At 33.0% G+C, this 24,686-nt stretch overlaps 1 protein-coding gene across 1 annotated transcript; it reads right to left on the reverse strand.

The window, feature by feature from the left end:
- Positions 1-470: 470 nt before the first annotated feature.
- Positions 471-24,684, reverse strand: LOC138329491 (patched domain-containing protein 3-like). Its single transcript, XM_069276515.1, has 4 exons — positions 24,556-24,684; positions 13,636-14,618; positions 3,527-3,727; positions 471-1,227 (listed from the first exon to the last, which is right to left on the reverse strand). Exons 2-4 carry the CDS (start codon positions 14,609-14,611, stop codon positions 731-733), a joined length of 1,674 nt encoding a protein of 557 aa, XP_069132616.1. The 5' UTR covers positions 14,612-14,618; positions 24,556-24,684; the 3' UTR covers positions 471-730.
- Between the last annotated feature and the right edge of the window lie 2 nt (positions 24,685-24,686).

Below are 24,686 nucleotides of genomic sequence, written 5' to 3' on the forward strand. Positions count from 1 at the left end.
GATTTGCGCCCATTCCATATCGGGTCTCCATGATCGAATGACTGCTTGGCAAACTTAAACGTCCCCGAGACTTCCCCGCACCACTGTTACATAAAAACGCGTGGGCAGATATGTGCATTTGGGGTGGTGCTGAAATCCTAAGGAGGAACGCCCACACTCATGTTGATATGAATCATATTAATAGTACTCAACGTTTAAGAATTCCAGAAATTGACATGTAAACCAAAGTAACCTGTCATTATCATCAACCATGGAAACGGTTGCGGAACAGAATTAGGACAGTGGTTCTTTGTGCATGAAATAGAGCTAGTTATTACAAATAATCAACGCTACGATCGGTACACCTTCTGTCCCATGGATTTTCTAGTTGGGAGAGTATTGCAATATACTGCTCAAAAAAAATAAACCCTGATGGTGCATAGGCGATAACGTCTAGCACTGAGTTTTCAGCAAGACTTCTCATTCGTACCATGAACGCGCCCTGTTACGGATGAGTCAATCAAATTGTTAGTGAGAATAAATATGCGAGACGAGCCAATGCGGAGGCCGGTACTGTCAAACTTAACGTCATTTTCAAATTGTACATTGGAAGTGAGGAAATATTTTCAGATTGGTTTACAAATTGTGTTTCGGATGAATCGTCATAATTTGCTGAATGACCTGTAACTATCTAACCAGCTGATGACCAAATTGTTGTTATTCACAGATTTGTCGTTTTGGACATTTGTAATCAGCTGGTCGATCGCACTTGCTGTTTGGGATTGAGAATAATCAAGAGTTTCCTGAAAAAAACAAAAGAAACCGGCACCCTCTGAGGAAAGTATTGTTGATCAATTGTGATATACTGAAAATAGTAGGAGTCATCGGTTACAAGGTTTGTCCTATCAAAGTCCTGTCTAAAATTTGTTGCACCCCATATTGCAATGCCTAGATAAGCTGCGAAACCAAGCAGAATGAACAACTTAAAAGGCTTCCGGCTAACGAATTGAGCAATCACTTTGCCAGGTATGCTTTCCAGTACGCTCCGTTGGTCTTCAACTTGGGAAGGGTCAGTTCCGCCACAACAACATCGTCTCAATGGAGATTCATTAATCATTTCTGTCTTCATCGGAATTATTTTGCAGCAAAGCCAGGAGTGTCTGTTGCTAACTACTCGTCTCTCGTTGATGGCGATACAAGCAATGAAGAAAGTCACAAAGTTGATGTAGCAAAACAGGACAGCAGTACCTGAAAATTAAGTTTGACTCTTTATAATGCATGTATTGTCTTAGCTGTGTATTAGATAAATTGCCGCAATGCAGCGAATGTTCCTAGTTAGTAACAGTCGATTTAGTGTTTTGTTTCTAACTACACTGTTTGATGTCAAATCACACATATCTTAGGTTGTTTTTATACAGGTAAAGTTCCATACTCTAATATTTACGCTGCTTTCAGTATGTGAATATGTCGTTGTTATACAGAGTATATTCGTCACCATAAGAGTAAAAATCCTATCTCTTACTGTGCTTCTTTGTTTCGGATTCGTGCCAGTCGTACTGAATAGCTACGGTGCCGCGTAACGGGACGGGTTTTGATTTTTTTTAACTAGGCAACATCCATATGAAGACACTTCATTTTCAATAAAACTCATTATGTTCTATCTGAAGAACGTTAGATAGATGTACATGCAATACAGTGCCCAAAAAGGTTCAAAGTGTATCGGTATACATTGTAACTGGTACGAATCCGCAAATGGAACGCACGGCTAATGTTATTTATATATAATCCATCTGAACTCGACGTGGGTAACATGGAAAACAAATAAGGACGAACAGGGAGAATGGGAGAGGAATGGACTGATAAACAATATCAAGTATACATTAAAATGATATCAGAATAATTGCTGGGACGAGAAAATGGTTCCTATGGTATATCTTTGGGCTCTTATATGGTCAAGTGTTATCAAAAATAAAATGATATCGATGATTTCTTATACACAATACAAACTAACTTTCTTAATGTTTTTACCTTGGTATACATGTAAGAAATTCTTAAAGTCAACTAAAATGTTTGTTTGAGCAAATACTGTATACTCGTTGCCAGGCCTGATGCTAGGCAACAACATAACATTATTTTTTTTCCAAAAAAAAAAGATTATTCAATAGACATATAAATAACATTATGTTCCTTTCACAGAAGGCCTTGCACACAAATTTCCATATTTAAATAGATTATTCTAATCTTGAACACAAACTTTCACCGCTTTCACATTATTTACAGATATATTCATCATTTATTCATAATTACCTCTCAATCATTCATATCCATTCAAAATAAATTGATATTTGTAATTTCAAATAATTAATTTACATTGTGCATATAATATGTCAGGTAAGGGGAGACAACATAACATAATGTATTTGTAACTGTGTTTTTTATAATTCCTCTATATTGGTGTACCTGGTATATAGAGTATTAAAATAAAGGGAATATCTGTTACTTCTTTGGTAATGGGAATTAAGAAGTGTGTGTTACGGATATTTGTACTGTGCAATAGGGGAGTTATGGTGAAGATTGTAATACACCGGTTTCTGGATACAAAGAACTCTTCTGGGATGGAGATAGAAAACGTTGATTTGGTCATGACACCACGAAAAATGTATGGCACATTTTTCCGTCATGGAGGTGAATTTCCGTGTAAAGGTCATTGTCGGTAATACTTGTCCAATAACGGAACTAAGATAAACTGTAATGGTATGTGTTTCCTATTTGTAATTGCTTTATGAAATATTTGTGTGAGTGAGGCGTTAGAAATCGTTGATTTCCAACTGCTATGCGACAGCTCCATGGCGCCGTCACTTACATGTCATTCCTTGTGTAGTGTCTAAATTCATTTTTCAAGCCTATTTAGAATATATTAAATACAATATTTTTGGGGATTAATGTTAAATGTTCTGTCATAATATTTCATTATATTTTCCACTCGTGTAGAATCATTACATATGACGCCATTTTGTTTCAGATGTGCCCTAAATAAAGTCACGTGGCGATGAAAGTCGCATGACTAATCTGACAGAACGTTGTATTCCGGAAACGGCGTATATTGAGATGTAAGCATATTTGCGTTTTGGAAGTTCTTTATGAGGGAGGTGTGTGTAAGGCAGGTTTGTAATTAGGGGTTAGGGTACAGGGGGTGAAGGGATGTGTAACGAAGTGGGTGTTTAAGGATGATTTGTATGAAGATGTGTGTGGGAAGTTATGGGTATAAAGTCTATATAAAGAGTGCTTCAGTCAGGAAAGTATGTATGGAGCATCGACGTGTGTGTTATTCACTCCAGTTTGTTGGCAATGAGTGATGTGTTAAATGAAAGATAAACATATTGCAATATGTTAATTATTTGGAATACATGTGCCTTTTAATCGATTAAAGTGAAGTGGGAAAATGTATTATTACCAAGACCATCTGTCTTTTATTTTTAGTCTACAAATGTCCGTTGAAGTAGGTACAGCAATTTAATACTATTTCATATGAGTTAAAACAGCATACCTGTATAGATACAGAAGTTTCTTACACCAAGAAAATTCGAGGAAGCTCCAATGCCAAACGCCAGAATATCAGTCAGGGAAGTGATTGTTATAGAAACTCCACTGATACGCATTGTTTCCCCTACACGTTCTGGGATGCTTCGGTCCAATGGTGCTTCAGCAAGGCCGGACATCAATATAAACATATCATCTATCCCAATTCCTGTAACAAAGGAAATAACCAACACAATAACTTCTTCACGTTCGTAGCAGTTATCGGGAATTATGCACTGACTATTTTTCGTTATACAAGAATACAAACATTTCGATCTCCCCTCAATTATATTGTCTTAGAAATTGATATAACAATAACAATAGTCGTATTACGCATAGACGTACAAAGTACAAAACAAAACATTTATAATTTAAAAAAATTTGTTTTGATGATCGCTAAACATAGTCGTATCATGAAATTGGGAGAGATTTGAACCCGGTAGTTTTTTTTTATTCAAGTTTTAAGTTTTAGAAATATTCAATTATCAATATTTCTCTGGGGGGGGGGTGAATGATTAGCCTATTATTTCGTATACAATAACTTATGAAGAATAATTATGTTCTGCTATACAAGCTATTGAATTATTTTTCTTGTCTGTTCTAATTCTAGGTATCAAAGTGCAAACGGTGAAAAAAGTTTTATTTTCAATTTAGCATAATCCTATAGATAAACAATTAATTTTCTTGCTGTTTCTGCCTCAAAACAAACTTCAAGACAATTGGCCATTACAGTCAAAAGCTGTCTCCCCCAAAGAAGTACAATGTACGATCAAATCGACTCCAATATTCGCCCCAGTTAAAATGGCCCCGGCAATATAGCCTACTGTGTTATGTACAAGTTAAAACGGCCCACTGCATTATCTGTTCCTTTCGAAACGAACAAAAATCACATTTTGACAGCATAAAAGAAAAGTTTTGGGTTTGCTCCAAATATTCGGCATGTTCACGATTATGTCCACAATTCTAAACTTTTTCTAAAATAGGTCATAATTATTATATTTAAGCAAATATCTCTTCAAATCCGGAAACAAAATTTTCAAAGTCTGAAATGTAACCTATGAGATTTTCCTAATTTCTAAAAAAAAAAATCAACATTTGTCCGGGATGATTGTTAATTCGCAATTGTCCATAGATACTTATAAGACAGCAATAAGTGATACAATTTTGTAAGCATACATACATTTATGTTTTATAAAATTAGTGCATTCATATTGCATTTTACACAGTGCGAAATCTTTACAACTAGAGTTATTCTCATCAGCTCAAAGGTGAAGCAAATTGTTTATTTTAATATTAGATATCAAATATTAATTGCAAAGAAATGTAAATAACAATTTCAATAATAATTTTAATTTGAAATGGGGGTCAACAAGCTTCAACCTATTAGGCATTGAATACGATGTAGATTTGAGTCAAATAATTAAGTTAAATTTTGACAAGAAACTTGTAAAACTCAAATCATTGATTTCAGCCTGGAAAAAAAGAATCCTTACACCAATAGGTAAAATAGTTGTTATTAAATCTTTACTTATTTCACAGTTTAACCATTTATTTATCTCACTTCCCAATCCTGACGATCGATATATAAATGTAATCAACAATATTTGTTACGACTTTTTGTGGAATAGTAAACCTGATCAAGTGAAAAGGGACATAATCATCAAAAGTTATGAAGAAGGGGGTCTAAAAATGATACATCTGAAGTCATTTATAACGGCTCTTAAAGCAATTTCGATACGAAGAATCTATACTAAGGCTGGAAATTTGGACATCATTTTAGAAACTTTATTAAACAAACATAAATTGGCAAATACAGGAATTGAACATTTAAAACAAAAAGCTAATAATTGTACTAATAGTTTTTGGCGAGATGTTTTAAACGCCTGGTGTAAAACTCTGAATTTAAGTGAAATATATAAAACAAACATTCTTGAAAACCCAATATGGTTTAATAATTACATCAATATATATAGAAAAGGAATTTTTAATAATACATGGTATAAAAAGGGAGTTCTTTTTATTTTATAACATTACAAAACCAGATAAATCATTTCTCAGTTTTGAAGAATTCTGTGATAAATACAGTATTCAGACTAACTTTTTAAAATACCAAAGCTTGAAAAATGCCATTCAACATTTTGTTAGAAACAATAATCAAAATTACGACACAAAAAAGAAAGTAAAATTACCCAATATACCTATAAATCTCAAAGTCATTCTAAATTCTAAAAAAGGAGCTCAATACAAATTCAAAACCAAGTTAAACCTACAGCTCAAAATAAATGGAATCAAACTTTTAATATAAATGAAGAAGATTGGAAAAAGATTTATAAACACCCTTTTAACACATGTACAAGTTCAAAACTTCAGTGGCTACAATATAGAATAAATCATAGAATCCTGACTACTAAGACATTTTTACTAAGAATAGGTAAAGCGGATAATAACATATGTATATTTTGTTAAACATCTCCCGAAACCATAACACACATACTATGGGACTGTGATAAAACATGAAATCTGATAGAACAACTGAGAATAGCAATTATTACAAAAAATCTAGGACTTAGATTCAGTAAACAAGAATTTATATTTGGCAAGAAAGTTAACAATAAACATTCACATTTTTTATTTAGACAACTTAATCTTACTTTTAACCAAACAAATATATTTATAACTGTAAATGTCTTGAAGCAGATCTTTGCCTAATTGGTTTAAAAAAACAAATCAAATTTGAACTGAAAGCTCATAAAATATTAATAACCAATAGTAAAATAAAAAAATAAACAACAGGTCTTAACAGAAATACAACTTTGGCTCCAATTTTAAATTTTAAAAACATATACAAAACCAATAAAAACTTGTAAAATAAATATTTGACCTAGGTTCGACAGAGGTACATGTACCTTGTATGTATGTATGTGTGTCCTGCATATCTCCGATACTTAACAATGTATATTACCTTAAAAATATCAATGTTTGTGAACTTATCCTCTATAAATTATCAGTGAGTTTGTTAGTGATTGATGTATATTATGAGTATACATGACTACTTTTGTTTTAAATTAATTAACTCCAACATATATCTTACATATATGTTGTATTGTATTTGTATTTACAAAACTTTTGAAAATGAATAAAAAATAAATTAAAAAAAAGAAATTTATTTCAATTAGCATCTCAAACTCTGATGATACAAAATAAGATTATCCTTCCCACTTATGTAAATACAAATTATTTTAAATTAAACTAAAAAAATGAAAGAGCGAAACAAAATTACAAAGGCAACAATTTTGATTTTGACCAATCAGGGGCCTTTATTTTTTCTATCATGACAATCTTAAAATCGTATTCAACATAGCTCATAACCCCTATACATATACATGTGCGTGTATCTAAAACATCTAGGTTTCAACCAATCGTTATTTTGGAAGTGTTCCCATGGTTTTCAGCATACTTCATAACCACTATACACAATTTTTCACTGAAATCAGACAATATCTTAATAATCAACCAACCATGGTTACCAATATTTTTAAAAGCGATCTATATTTACCTGCTTTCCGAATTGCGCGCGCGTTACTGACCTATACCGTTCTTTTTTTCCCTTTTTTTATAATTATTGATTTATTTTTCAAAAGAAGTTTTTTTTTACAGATATTAAGATGGCACATAAATACACACCTTTATATACATCCAGTTCAATCTATTTTTTCTTAGTGATCACTAACACACACAATGTTAACACATGGCCCGTTCTCACCCCCACCATTATTGACATACGTGCAATCACACACCAACACTCATCATTCTTGTCAAAAGCTAGATACATATGTTCATGCTCCCCTTCGTTGTATTCAGTACACACATATGCACATACATATAGGTATATTAATACAACACCCTTAGATGAAAGACAAGTATGCACATATACATATGTACATGAAGGATAAATTAATTATATAATTGTTTTATTTTTCAAAAGTTTATTTTACATATATTAAGATGGTACACATATGGAATACACATACATACATCACACACACACATACTCAGCCTCACACTCATACACCTTTACATACAGCCAGTTCAATTTATTTTTATTCTGAATTATGAATAACAAACAAAATGTTAATCTCTGGCCTATTCTTACACATACCATCATTGACATACATGCATTCACACACCAACTCACATTATTCTTGTCAAAATTTAGATACTCAGTTTATACATATGGACATACATGGATATATAAAACACATCACTCTTATATGGAGGACAAGTATGCGCACACATATAAAAAAAAAACATTTTGGAAACATATACAAGAAGGACAAATTCAGACACAAATTAATGGTAGCTAACGATACAAAAAATGAAGACCAGAGACAGATAAACAAAACAAATTACAATGTACACAACATGTATTGACACACAAACACAAGGGGTGTACAGGAAGTGAAAATAAAACTGTAGACAGACAGGATTGAACATACTAACAATGCACATGTAGTGTCAGAATGACAACTGATAGAATGGATGGATATAAGGACAAAAATAAACAGACAGAAGAAGAAAGACTCTTTTTTAAGAGGGGGACTTCTGTATTTATATATGTATACACTATATTACACCACGATTACTATATATTTTAAGAAGAGGGGTTTCATAACTAATGGAAAAAGAAAGAAAATATTGTGTGATCAGAGACCTCCCAAAATATTTGGTGCTTTGCCAGGGTATGGATATATAAACTATGGATATGAGGATTTTAACTAAAAAGAAAAAAACCTTTTTTTCCAATCATTTTCAAATTTCCTTTGAAGAGTATCGCTTTTATTAAAAAACTATATATTTCTGGATACTGTAGTGATCTTTTATGATATTTACAAGTGCATTTATATTGAGCGTTTTATGGAGACATTTTGTTTTGTAAATATAGTGCTTAATACTAAGTAAGATTTCATTATCAACCATATTGGCATGTGGTGAGACTACTCCAAAGAGAAGTTTGTCTATATTAATTAAGAAGGGGATAAACAAGATTTCAAGTAAATAATCAAACTTCTCAAAAAGTGTTTGGAATTCAGTACATTCCCAAAGACAATGTAATATTGTTTCTCTTTCCCTGTTCCATAATGTACAAATTGGAGTAGAATACAAAATAATCTAATAGAGAAAAGTATTAGTCACTAGGATATTATGAATAATTCTCACTTGAAACCACTGTAGTTTCGAACTCTTTGTGACGGTGGAGGGGGAGTTTATAGATTTTTCCCCATTTCTCTTTATCATAATCAAATTCACGGTTCCACTTTCTTGTACCTGTTGGTGTAACAGCAGGAGTAATCAAACAGTTATAAACATCTTTAGACCCATTTTAATTATTAAAGAAAATCTGAAATTCAAGATGTGTAGCGGGTAGAGAGAGTGTCTCCAAATGCAATTGTACATCAATTTTTCGAAGGAAATTCTTAGCTGCAGGCACAAGACGTTGAAACTGGAGAAAATAAGTATTAATGTTAAAAATATTTGAAAACACCTTAAAAGTGAAAAAGATTAAGCTGACAGGATTCTTAATAAGGTCATTGAGGGTAACTACACCAGCATTGTACCAGTTTTGAAAAAATATACATTTATTTCCAACTTTAATATCTGCATTATACCATATTGTTGTTTTCAATATAGTTTCTTATTTATATCTAGATTGGATTGATATTGGGGAATTATTTAACTTAAAAAACACTTTGGAGATGGAATAGATGTTTATTTTGTTGAGGTTATGAGGGTATAATGATATTGGAGCACGTGTGAATTATGTAGCCCCGGCGAAGCCGGGTTACATTAAATTTACACGGGCTCCATTATCATTATACCCTCATAACCTGAACAAAATAAACATTTATTCCTTATATTTACAGTTTTTCAAGTAAGTGAATATTATTAATTCCTGCGGCAGTTGCATATTTTTTTTATTAAAATACACATATTTTTTTCTCTTCCTTCATCGTCAACGAATTCGATTGAACAGCTGATTGGAATCGAGTCATTCATATGTTCCCGCCAAAAGTGGGGTCATGTATCTACGTTGTTACGCCATCGACTATTCACGTAATAGAATCGCCGCGCGTGTTGTGCTAACATTATACACCGATAATGATAATACTAGAAAGCATCGTTATTGAGTCCATGTCAGTGCAAACTGTGAATGTATTCGGATAATTCCTAGTTAAACAAAACCACGATTTAAAGATATTTCAAGGGTTACATGACTACATGAACCATTATTTGACCTGCAATATATTTGTATATAAATATACACCTGCAATATATTTGTATAAATTTTCACCTTCAATATATTTGAATAAATATACACCTGCAATACATTTGTATAAAGATACACCTGCAATACATTCTTATAAAGATACACCTGCAATACATTCTTATATACACCTGCAATACATTTGTATAAATAAACACCTGCAATACATTTGTATAAATATACACCTGCAATACATTTGTATATACACATGCAATACATTTTAATCCAAAAAATCAAATTTCTAAATTTGGAGATTTTCATATTATATCACGCTATAATTGTGAATTTTCAGTTGCACGGAGTACTATTGCTGCGCAAGGTAGAAAGGCTTTTTATCTTCTAAATCGCAAGCTAAAGAAATTCATATTTAATGTAAATGCTAATTTTTCATTATTTGATACCTACATATCATGTATTCTTGATTATGCCATTGAGATCTGGGGCTTCGACCTTGCGCCACAGGTAGAAAAACCCAATTTGACGTTTGTAAAATCCTTTTTGGGCGTGAAAAGAAATGTCAATAATTCTATGGTTTTTAGCTTGTACGTGAAAGATATCTATCGTGAAATATTGGTTAAAATCATTAAAGAACGATAACTGTTTATTAAGGGCTTGTTATTATGAGCTTAATATGAAAACCTAATTGTAAGAAAAACTGGATTTTTCATTTGAAACATGATTTATGTACAACGGGTTTTGGTAAGGTATGGTTCTCGCAGTACGTACAAAACGAAAAGCCTTAATTTTGTTACCTTTTGAACAACGTTTATATGATAGTTTCATTCAAGATCTGAGAAGTAATTTTGACAGCTCCTCTAAATATATCTTATATAAACATATTGCTAGCCAGTTTGTCACTTAGATATATCTAGGCAAGCCTTTGACATTAAAAATAAAACTATTTTTATCTAAATACAGGTTGAGTGCACACCCGTTAAACATTGTAATCGAGAGATATCGTGCTATACCTCAATCCCAATAGACTATGTACTCTTTGTAATTATAACGATATTGAGAATGAATTTCATTTTATTTTGTGCTGTGCTACCTGTTTAGAATCAAGGGTTAAATATAAGCAGGCTTATTTTGATTGTCATCCGTCAGTTTTCAAATTGTTAGAATTGTTTTCTAGTAGTAATGCTTAGTTTGAAATTGCTTGCTGTCAAATATTAGTACATATGTAGTATTTGGTTGTTTGATGTTTATATCTTTTCCTGAATTTAACTTTGATGATTTATTGTATATGTATTTTTGTAAACCTAAATACCATGGCATTTGGAATAAATTTGAATTGAAATATCACAATTGAACTTATAACGACTGTTTACACATATCAAAGACTGAAAAGATGCTTGGTCGTGAATACCACGTACATACATGTATGTCCACGCATAGAGCCACACGCCAAGCCATATGCTGGTACTGTACGGTAGGTAAAGTAAAAATGCCAATTTAATTAATGTGTCCCGTCATTCATGTTCAATTTTTACCATTGTTTATTAAGCAGTAACCGATGGATGGTACAATATATGTATCTGAATAGTTTTGAAGCCAAATGTTGTGGCCGGACACATTTGAGTGATATTTTAGTCTATAGAGTATATTTAGAGTAGGTCAGATGAGACACGGAGTCGCTAGTACAACCGAACTGTCTCGAATGTACGTTTAGGTTCACACCCATTTAAAGTTATTCGGTCTATGACTTTCTCAAGTTGTTGCGTGTTCACGTTGAAAATAGCTCTCAGGAGGCTACGAGTCGTTCCGATCTATTCCGATCTGTGTCACGATAATTACACGGGGTCGCGATAGTGCCGAGATTGTTTATTTAATTCAATATTTGTTATCTTTATCCATAATGGGCCTCTTGCCTTTTTGCCCAGCTATCAATTGTATTCCGTACTGTTACTGTTTCGTAAGCATTCGATGATTTAAGTTAACAAATTGTGAATCGACATGAGCTGATATTTATTAACACTTCGTCAGCACATCAAGCCAGAATAGATATATCGGTCAAAGAAAACACGTAAACAGAAGAACGTGCACTTAGACGCCTCGTTCTCAAAATACAGAAAATATCCGATGTCAGTCACGTGATGCGTCTATCGGTTTCCGATATTACCCAAAAGTTTGAAGCATGCCGTTGACTGTGGCTGTTCTTTCAATACGTGCGATATTTCATGCGACATTTACCCCTATGTCAATAGTATATTCTTATTTTTATGGATATAAACCATCATGACCAAAAGTGTTCAAAAAACTCAGATATCAGGTATACGATTTACTCAAATGATATACGAATAAAAATGTAGACTATCTAGCAAAGAATGTCCCATTCGTGCAGGTAGTTTTAATAAAATTGAACACAACTATTTCAGGCCCAATGTGTCTTTTTAAAATTATAGAAAAAAAAACAAATAGAGTATTTTACAGTGATACCGAGTACTACTTTGGATATGTAAATTGAAAGAAAATTGGTCTGTAGGGAGTTTCTGTACATTTTTTAACATCACCTTTGCTGTTGTATCTGTTTTGCACCATATCAACCCAATAACTATATCAATACTTTCATCGTTGTTTAGAAAATATGATTATTGTAATATTTTATAATTTCTTTACGACAACTATCCTGAATGTCCTCACACAAACTATTCTAATGGAAACAGCATTCCTCGTGAAGCCATTTTTGACATATACTCGACTTAAGTTTAGATCTGTTATTTTAGTTTATTGTGTTAGCATTGAATTCTTCCTTAAAGAAAATACACATAGATTGACTATATGATAGGATAATTATTGATATTTCAAACCATTACATGTAGTACTGGCTTAGAATTTCGTACATTTCTGAAATTTTGTTTAAAGTAAGTATTTAATATATTCAGTTTCTGACAAACCATTGTGTTCATTACGTGATTTTGGAGATATGTTGTGCTAAAAAAATTGGAATTCTTAGGTTAAAAGTCTCATTTAATGCATTTTGCATATAGCCGTATACAACTGTCCAAGTCAAGTCCAATAGTCCTTAACCATAAAGTCTCGACGTTTATTACAACAAGCCTTTCACCTCTGGGTCGCGAGTTGGAATCCCATGTAGGGAAGTTGCCAGGTACTGACTTTCTCCGCCCTCTAAACCTGGCACGTACTTAATGATGTTTTCTTGTGACGGTTAATAGGACTGTTGCATATTGATAATGACTATGTTTCTTTTACCAAGACAAGAATATTCCAACTTACCACATTAGCCATATAACTGAGTAAAATTATGCGATCTCACAACATATAATTATGAAGTATATAATAAATTGATAAAGAAAGGTCATTAACTTAAGCGTATTCAAAACTGTTCGCCTGAAAGATCACATGGCTAAAATCTCACTCGGATGAAATTATGCAAATTGTAAATATTACAAAACTGTGGTTAAAACGGATTTGTGGAATTAATCTGTTTTACTAAAACTGAGATTATTATATGTATTTTTTGTTTGGAAACAAAAATGCACACCTCGTATATCTCGAACACCCTGCTTATAGATCGGAGCGTTTTGATAATTGGACCAAACCTTTCACCATCAATTCAAAAACACTTATTTGAGGTCAGTAACTGGGAACTGCCCCACTTAAACCTCGAAACCCGATAGTGGAGGGCTGATGGTAATATGTCGAGACATATTTTATGACTTGGCCATTGGGGATCCTAGGAGTTAACGAGAGTTGACTGTAAATAAATAAATAAATAATAAAAATAAGACACGTACCCAATATAAGGAAAGGCATCACTCCAACGATAGACACAAATTCTACTCCACAGGCACTACCTATCCCAAATGCAGCCAAGATCCCAAGACAAGTAGCTAGCACACCGGCTCTCCCTAAATGTTGTCTGTCTATTAGACAATCACATTTGATGGCGACAAAGGTTGCATATACAATCATCAGTGTGAATGTGAGTGACACGAACACTATATCACCTGAGATGTTGGCTGATAGTTCTTCGTCGAGTGAAGAGGAATGGGCATATGCAACGTCAAGAGTCGACGATCTGATTTGTTCCATTTTGGAAAGAAAATCTGTCTCCCATAGTTTAGAATTGTCTACGAATTGTTGGCTATCTTGTCTTAAATTGAAAACGAGTTTTAAGACTTTCGCTGATTGTAATATACCGTTCTGAACAACCACATCTCCGAACACAGATTCGACTGAAGTGGAACCAATCATAGGGTACGTAATGTTGTTATTCTGCAGTAATTGTTTGAAGTCATTAGTAAACACGATATCGCCGTCCACAACGCAAGTGGAACTCCGTACTGCACAAAGCTGTGAATAGTTCATCCCATTCCCTAAAACGTTCGACCATATTTGATCGCGAATTGTGTTCATCTCCTGTATGTAAGCAAGAGTAAGCAAATTTGCGGAGTCTTTGCTTTGAAAAATAACACTGCCATATAGATTATCTTCAGTAAGGCTGTATGAGTAAAAGTTAGATCCAGAATGGTCACCAAAGAGGGATCTGATAGTACTTCTATCTTTAGAAGCCTGACTATCTATCGGAGTGTACACCTTCTCAACGTCAGACTCCGAAGTAAGGTTGATCATTCCTATTCCGAGTAAACAACACGAAAGGACAGAAACCACCAAAACTATCCATGGGTATGTACCAACGAATACACCATACCTGGCGAATACATTTCCGATGGCCTTTTCCACTCTGCTATATACGTCCCTGCACGCCATTTCATAGCTGAAATATGAATATCATATAATTTATAATTTCAACGCATTTATTAAGGAAAGAGATGTATCCTTTTAATTTTTAGTCTTAGAAAAATCAAGCAAATCGGCGATTTCGGTCCCAAAATGAAATATGCATAACTAGGGTCCTAAGGGAACATACAAATTTGGGAAAGATCCAGTTTCCATGTTAAGTGGCCTTTTACGATCATGCAATGGAGCAACAGGCTTAATTCTAACAAATTGCTTGCAATGCAGGTGTTGCTTGAGATTATCTCATAAAACAAACTTAAATAGCGTAAACATTTGTTTATATATAGAAAATACTGAAGATACAATCAATTGACAGAATATATATTTCATTTAATATTACCTAATTCATCCCCGTCACCCAGCTAATATGACCATAAGCTGCCATCATCTTAACAATATAATTATAGAACCTAAATAAAGCTCTAAACGTGACTCTGAAGCTATGGAATGGATGAAACTATTTTCATCGAGGTAACTATGAAATTAAGATTCCAAATTGACAAATACCTTTCTATATAAGATTAATTTGCACCCTAGTCCAATTTGTTCATTTTGTAACAGGGAAAGAGAAACAATAGTACATTGTCTTTGGGAATGTACTGAAGTCCAAGCACTATTTGAGAATTTTGATTATTTACTTGAAATCCTGTTTATTCCCTTCTTAATGAATAAAGACACTCTACTATTTGGAGTAATTTCACCACAAGCTAATGTGGCTGATAATGAAATCTTATTGATTATTAAGCACTATATTTATAAAACAAAATGTCTCCATAAAACACTTAACATCAATGCACTTGTAAATGTTATAAAAGATCACTACAGTATCCAGAAATATATAGTTTTTAATAAAAGCGATTCCTTTCAAATGAAATTTGAAAATGATTGGAAAAAATGGTTGCCATTGTTAGGAATATGACATTTAATTTTATTCTTTTTTTTATGAAATTTTTTATATGTCCCTCATATCCATATTATTATAAAATACAAAGTTTTTTATATGTCTGTCCATACCCTGGCAAAGCACCAAATTTTTTGGGAGGTCCCTGATCACATGTTATTTATTACTGTATGTTTTCCCATTACTTGTGAGATCTCTCTATTCTTAAAATTGGATAGCTTCGCTATGGCTAATCGTTGTGAAATGAAGTGTTTATATATCACAGTATGTAGTCTCCCCCCTTTCTTTTGTCAGTCCATGTTTTGTCATTATGTCCATCCATGTTATTAGTTGTCATTCTGATACTACACGTACAATATAAGTCTGTCAATCCTGTTTTAATGTCTGTCTGTTTGTTCGTCCATGTTTTCTGTTTTGTTTACTCTTCCTGTTCATATCATTATGATGGTGTCAATAGATGTTGTATACTCTTGTTTTGTTTACCTGTCTCTGGTCTTCAAATTTTTCTTTTTGTTTTTATTTGTATCGTTACCTACCATTAATCTGTTATAATAAGATGTATGAATGTGCAGGCTGAGTGTGTGTATGTGTGTTCACTTTGCATGTTATTTTTTGTATGTAATTCTATATATGTACAATCTTAATATATATGTAAAAAAAACTTTTGAAAAATAAAACAATTATAAAAAAAAAAAAAATCCAAATTTAATCGCCTTTCACGATCATGCAATGGGGCAGCAGGCATAAGTCTAACATCATACCTCAGCGAAGGCGTTGCTTGAAATTAAGCTCATAAAACAAGTCTAAATAATTTAAAATCCTACTTTAAACATGGGAAAACAGCATATGCTTAGTGGACAGATGATACCATTCATTGAATATGACCTAATTTATTCACGTGACCTAGCCATAGTGACCCTATAGGATGTAATCATCTTAAGCATGTTATGTAAAGATCTTTATGCAGTACTAAACATCAAATTCAAGCTATCAAATCGGTGGGAAATCCTATTTTTCAGCAAAAATAATTAAAGTTGTTAAAATAGAATAAATGCTTAACTAGGTCACCGTGACATACTTTTTTTTAACTTTTCATCAGTTTTTTTAACTGAACTTCACAAACCCAATATGTACAGGCAAATTCTGCTAAAAAATGTTATCTCTATTCTAATATTTAATTTATTATGACTCAAACAATGAAAATGTGAATTTTTAACCCTTTGACCTTTGACTTCTGCAATTACCATGAGCGCAGAAAAAATAAGATATTCTAAATAGCATACAATATGCAGTTGACTAATGTATCTTCATACAAAATATTTTGCTTATCAATGAGTGGCCATAAAACGGCTCAAAGTGATACCCCTCCTTTTACACCTCAATATAAGATCTTTAAAAAATAAAATAATGTTGTTGAGACAGAATTTAGCGAAAGCGACATAATACGTCTTACCGAGACACATCTTATCCCTGTAATTCCTAATACTGAACTTAAAATCTCTGGTTATTCTGAAAATATCTATATGCTAAATGAAAAAACTGGGCCCGGTGGTGGTGTCTTAATATACTACAAAGAAAATATTGTCACTTATAGACAATGTGATCTAGAACATGTCTTTTATCTTAATATTTCTTCAGTTGCTGTTATACACAACAGGTTGCTAAGGAACCTAAACAGAAGTGGTACCAGTCATGGTCATGTGCAATGTTATCTAACCAGGAAAGTATTTTACTACTTAAAATACATTGTGTAAAATTCCACCATTGAACAACGTGTACCATTATGTCATACCCATTCGGCAGCGCTATGACCGATAATAGGCTTTTCATTTTAATGTTGACATGTTTCTCGTGATCTTACAAATACTCAGTTTAACAAGATATTATGTTTCAAATTACTACTACAACCTTAACATACAGGTGCCCGAAAGCAATATGCATAGACACAGATTGTTACATTGATTAGCATAGACGCATCCGACAAACATTCGTAATAATATAAAATAAACAATATAAAATAAACTCACCAAATATTTTAAAGTTTTTCTAATCTCATCTTGTTTTGTGATACTTTGGCGATACGACAGTCTTGATTAGCTTTTATATGTAATGACTCTACCGACATGGCACATAGCTTCTAATACTAGGAAATATGTAACCTGGAATTTTGCCCAGTAACCTATATATGTGTACTGTCGTACAAAACGTAATACTTGGCTGCTAACAATAATAATAGCACAATCATTACTATAGGGGTCGAGCAATGTTTTATGTCGTTGGTATGTAGCGATATGATTTAATATACTAAGAACAAACAAAAAACATGTTTGTATGTACGTGTATGTATGTACGTATGTATGAGCGTATGTATGTTTATGTTGAATGAAGTGAATTGAGACAACAATAAAACAATAAGTTAAAAAAAATAAACGAGAATGATAAGCAGCTTGCGCTCAATAGTTCTCTTATCTGAGTGGGAAAAAGGGATTGTAACTTCATAATTTCAGGCCAACTTTAGATAAATGCGATGATACTAAAGTATTATGTTATGGATAGACCTGAGTCACATGTTAGATATTCGTACATATGGAACTCTGTCATTGATAAAACTATAAATACTAACATGGCTATTGCAAATCTACTGGATCAGATATCATAATTCCTATAATTATAAAACTACAACCATCTTTATTAAATCTCCCCTCTTACTCTCCTTTATAACAATTCAATTGAAACAGGCAAGCTTCTTAACTAATGTCGTTTACAAAGGTAAAGGTCTTATAAATGATATTTCTAATTACAGGCCTATATCTGTCACTTCATGTTTAAGTAAAATGTGAGAAAACAGAATTTTTAAATATCTATATAACTACCTTTCAACATATCAAATAATAACTAAACGCCAAATAGGTTTTACTCCCAGACTCAACTGTAAATCAATTATTGTCCATTTACCATACTCTTGTTAGTTGCTTAGATTAAAATAAAGAAAGAAGATACATCTTCTGTGACATGAGTTTGGCATGATGGTCTGCTTTACAAGTTGTAAGCGAATGGAGTTATACGTAATACTTTAAATTGTTTAAAACAATGTTTAAATGTAGCCCTGCTAATATTTTTCAGGAAAAATGTTAAAACTTGTTAAATTTTTTTTTATAATAATCCAGTTACTGGAAAAAATCACATACACACCTAGTGATGATGCTAAATGGACATTAGATTTTTAATTGTATATGAGAAAGCTTTTAAAAATGTAATAAGATTGCTTAAGAATAAAATTGATAGTAAATAACCTAATACTATTTATTTATCTTATATTAGACTAGTAATTGAATATGCAGATATTGTTTGGAATAATCGACACGAGCTCAAAATGATCTATAAGAATCAATAAAGCTATTGGCTGCAAGATTAAAAAAAGGCCTACGTATAGGCACATCTCATGACAAATTATACAATATAAGAAGAAGGATGGGAAACGTTAGAATATAGAATATATAAATATAAACTCATTGAAATTGAAACCGGAACAGGTTAATATTGAATGTGTACTGACTTTTCCAATTCGGAACTCCATTGGCCACTTTGATATATGAATATTTGCTGATAACAATAGAACTGAGTGCCTTCATTGCAACCAAAAAATTAATTCGTCCTACCATTTTGTTCAAAATGATGGATGTCAAATGTAAACATTACCTTTGTGTCTGTCTTCGTCCTACGATCTTTTCTTTGGGGTGGACGGGCGTAAGGCCCTCTGACAGAGGTCAGTTATAAAAATTCTTTTCCTTTAGGCGGAACAGATAACAGAGAAGAAAGAAATAGATACATTGTAGATGAATAGATAGGGAGAATGAACGTAATATCGATAGTTTACAACTTATTTACAATCATTTGAGACATATATATATTTACATATAAATAATTCTAAATATTTTTGCTATCTGAAACTTGAAAATACTAACAGCCATCCAAATGTTCAGCTTTTCTAGAGGTATGAGAAAAATCGGCCAATCATAAATACGGTTTTAGAATGAAAACATAATCATAATCTAATGCCTCACAGCGTATGTGGGACTTAAATTAAACATTATTTGAAATGATTAACGAAATCACATTTAGTCAAAATGGTAGCCCATTCTAAATATACAAAATAAAACCTTTAAAATATCGCAAAATACGTAAACTGAGGCATGCGAAATCTGACTTTAATCAGCGTCACCATTTTTGTAGAGCGTTACTAAATTTACCGTCGTCCGGATGGGTACAGTATTACGTTGAATCATCTACACAACTAAAGAAACTTCTAAATCAAAATAGCCAAATTTCCACTGATATAACTGATTTGTTAAAATACTTCGGCAATTGTAATATAGATATTACCTAATGTCAGTTAACAAATAATATAATCTAAATTGATTGATTTATGGATCACAATCTTAACAATCTTAATCGTAAATATCGTCTGACGCTTAAACAATCTCATTTACAAGTTAATACTTGTAACACATAACTGATTTTCCTTACACAAAATAATATTACTGTGTTGCCATGGCTATGTCACTACCCAGAACCTTACCTGTTCTTAGTGAGAACAAATACATACCATTATTCACTTTGAAGCACACATATACAATTTACACTAAAACACAGACATGCACCACATGGAGTTGACAACACAAATACACATAGCACACATATATACACCAAAACAAACAACTCATAAGTTAAAATAATTTTGATGCTATATTTTTATTTAATAACCCTGCTAATAATGTTTTACTACTATACTTTACAATATTTAAAATCACTGGTTGCTAGATATAATCAGCTACATTACGATTCCTCTCCTGTGACATGTTCATGAATTATGTTTATTGTTTTCATCACAATTCTCAGAGGTTCCTTGTATTTATATATACTATTTTTACTTACACTTACAAACATTTTACATATTTCACTTAATTATGGGAAGGTTCTCTCACGTGTTAATGCACGGAGGTAAAAATGTACTTAAAAATCTTTTCAATTTTAAGTTGGAAGCGTAACGCCATTGTACCCAAATGGATACTGTACCTAAAATTGATTCCCCAATTGAGAAAATAGCTGAAACATTTGTTTTGATAAAGTTTACTGCAATTTTCAGTGATGACACCAAAGATGCATCATTTATTGATAAAATATGCTTTGTTTTATGCAACTATTTCTGTCATTTTCTTTGAAACATAACTTTGAAATTGATAACTTGGTCTGAAACTTGTAAATGCCCGTGCGACAATTACTATTTGTACTATAATCGAGTTTTTTTCAAAGCGTAAGAGATAATTGTATTAAATAATGAAAATAATTAAATAAGATATGAACACTCAACAGAAACAGAAAAATAAAGTTGTCTCACATTATTATTTTTATTAAATAAAGTGCAAATTGCTCTTTGTATAGCGTAATTTCCCTGTCTTGATTTTTACTAAAACTGTGACATGCATCATGTAACTTGATAAATCCATAATTATGTTTGTAGTATTTTTACATTGATTTTTTTTCTAAAAATCATTAAAATTTATTGATAGTGTTTTTATGACATATATAACATAAAGGAACAATATAGGCTTAGGTGAATGCCACAGAAAACTGAATTTAAATCATTGAAATATGACATAAGTCAATACGTGGTCTTACGGGGCTACTAAATTACCGCAGGTACTGTTGTTAACACTCGTACAATTTTTTACATGCTATCATATTCAGTATAGCTCAGTACAACAAACACAAATAATCAATAGATAATACTTTTTCTTACATTTACACATTTTTTTCTTGCTGGGTATCGATATGGGTACATATCTTGTGACAAATCTAGAAGTTTCGACATATGTTATTAATCGTTCTAACAGTAAAAATAAGCACTGTGATAGCAAAAACAACGCATCAAAACAAAGTTTGTATGCACTTCTTCAAAACAAAATAGAAATAAAGTGAAACACACCAAGCACCAAACGTCATATAAAGAAATCTGCGTGTATTTGTATCAATTTTGGTACAATGACGTTAGTAGTGATGTGATGTGTCTACTATAACTACTTATGCACATGACTTTACATAGTGTAATAAATTTATTTGTTATTTTACTGCCGACAATGGGATTTCAATTTTTGCTACAAATAGTTAAAAATTGTAATGAAATGCAAATTCTTGAAAACTAGTTTTGTGTCTAGACTAGGCATCATAAAAATACTACATGTATTAGGCGATGACCGTGTCGGAATATCAATCATCCGAGGCGATCCATCGGGGTATCGGGGTGACACATGATATTTTTTTATTATTATTTTCATTCAGGCCAAAAGGGAAATGTCATACTCCAGGGTCATACTTTAGGGTCATTCGCTAGGATCATATCCCAAGATAAGACTGTGTATATTTATATAGTGTTTCAATAGTAAAAGATAAAATGTGTCGGAATATAAATCGATATTTTTAATAAAAACCTAGCCACGCTGCTAAAACTCATGATTCCATTCCACATTAGAAAGTGACAGTTTCTTTCACGACATATGATATTTACTAGAATAGAAAATAAACACCTCTATATAGCATTAAACGATGTTCGTCAGTGTTTGATGATGTATTGCGAAGTGTTATGACCTTTTATGTCAACATCAGATTTTAACTTAGTGTGCGCATATCATTGGCAATTAAATGTATATGGTATCAATTGATACAGAATGAATTCACAGCTATAAAGTCTGTCATGTGTATCTTGAAGCATCTAGCGAATCATGACGACATTTATCTATGTCACGCAATCCATGCAATCCCGTGAGATTTCAGTAAGAAAAGATAAAGTGGGTGGTAGTTTGTTCCCAGGATACAGTGGGTGGTAGTTTGTTCCCAGGATACAGTGGGTGGTAGTTTGGTCCCAGGATACAGTGGGTGGTAGTTTGTTACCAGGATACAGTGGGTGGTAGTTTGTTACCAGGATACAGTGGGTGGTAGTTTGTTACCAGGATACAGTGGGTGGTAGTTTGTTACCAGGATACAGTGGGTGATAGTTTGTTACCAGGATACAGTGGGTGGTAGTTTGTTACCAGGATACAGTGGGTGATAGTTTGTTACCAGGATACAGTTGGTGGTAGTTTGTTACCAGGATACAGTGGGTGGTAGTTTGCTCCCAGAATGCAGTGGGTGTTAGTTTGTTCCCAGGATACAGTGGGTAGTAGTTTGTTACCAGGATACAGTGGGTGATAGTTTGTTACCAGGATACAGTGGGTGGTAGTTTGTTACCAGGATACAGTGGGTGGTAGTTTGTTACCAGGATACAGTGGGTGGTAGTTTGTTACCAGGATACAGTGGGTGGTAGTTTGTTACCAGGATACAGTGGGTGGTAGTTTGTTACCAGGATACAGTGGGTGGTAGTTTGTTACCAGGATACAGTGGGTGATAGTTTGTTACCAGGATACAGTGGGTGGTAGTTTGTTACCAGGATACAGTGGGTGGTAGTTTGTTACCAGGATACAGTGGGTGATAGTTTGTTACCAGGATACAGTGGGTGGTAGTTTGTTACCAGGATACAGTGGGTGGTAGTTTGTTACCAGGATACAGTGGGTGGTAGTTTGTTACCAGGATACAGTGGGTGATAGTTTGTTACCAGGATACAGTGGGTGGTAGTTTGTTACCAGGATACAGTGGGTGGTAGTTTGTTACCAGGATACAGTGGGTGGTAGTTTGTTACCAGGATACAGTGGGTGGTAGTTTGTTACCAGGATACAGTGGGTGGTAGTTTGTTACCAGGATACAGTGGGTGGTAGTTTGTTACCAGGATACAGTGGGTGATAGTTTGTTACCAGGATACAGTGGGTGGTAGTTTGTTACCAGGATACATTGGGTGATAGTTTGTTACCAGGATACAGTGGGTGGTTGTTTGTTACCAGGATACAGTGGGTGGTTGTTTGTTACCTGAATACAGTGTTACACTACATTTACTATGTTAATTTAAACGTTGATAATATCACGTAGATATCACGTTTCGTTTAGAAGGCAACAAACGGTACATATAATACTAAAAACGGGTAATTTGATAACATACTGACAGTAGGAAAAACGAAATATCATTCTTAGAAGTATTAGTATGGTCTTTATTTACCTTCTACAAGTATAGATCTGCATAAGACAGCTGCATATACGAGTATGTGTATACGTATATAACTGTTCGTATAACGATCGGAGAGACAAGCTAGCAACTCACTAACTGCATGTAAACAACGGTATAACACAAATCAAATTGGATAAATACATGCTTTCAATCTTTCATATCTATGTAATGGAAAATACATATATACAAGCTGTAGAAGAAGATGTAACTAGACCTCGAAAAGCGGATAACGTTGAACCTAGGTAGAGGAAGAATCCTCACAACGATAGTGAAACCATATTTATATATGTAGCAGCACTATCAGCCGTATCCAGATGACATGTATCCCTCATCTTCTTTATTTTTAATTTACATCAGCATAACAGTTTATAAATGTGACATAACGATGATGTAACTGTTACGCTATAATGACAATGGTGCATACCTTTTCTACAAAACCTGCTTGAGGTATAAAGAAAAAAATTGAAAATAAGAGCAAATATGCGGGAACCCATCTTTAAGAAGTTATCTTTCTGTAAACAACAGTAAAACTTTAGTCATACTAGACCATCTCCTGACTACGTATTATTGAGACATAGGGCACAATCCCCAACAACAAATACAGCTAATGAAAATTACCATGCAACATTTGTGTTTAAAACATCAAGACTCAATTGTTCAAAAGGTAATAAGGCGTATCACATTTTACGTTTTACGACAATGTTTAAATCAAGATAAAACGATTTCTTGTAAGATTCTTACGATCTCAATTCTTTACATTTTTACTGATGTTAGTGAAGATATAAAAGAAAAATGAAAATTTCACTAATCAAGTGATCAGGTTTATCACCTTTTGAACAGCTTGGCAGTGATGATACTTACATAAGGAAGGTGAGTAAGTCCAAATAACGGTCTCACGGCTGACTACTTAAGGATATTTTCTGACCATTTGTGCGAGCACAAGGCGTAACTTCATACTGATTGCCAATCAGTTACGACTCAGCCGTACTTAA

This window comes from Argopecten irradians, chromosome 8 (genome assembly GCF_041381155.1).
Source record: "Argopecten irradians isolate NY chromosome 8, Ai_NY, whole genome shotgun sequence".
In the NCBI taxonomy this organism is placed as follows: Eukaryota; Metazoa; Mollusca; class Bivalvia; order Pectinida; family Pectinidae; genus Argopecten; species Argopecten irradians.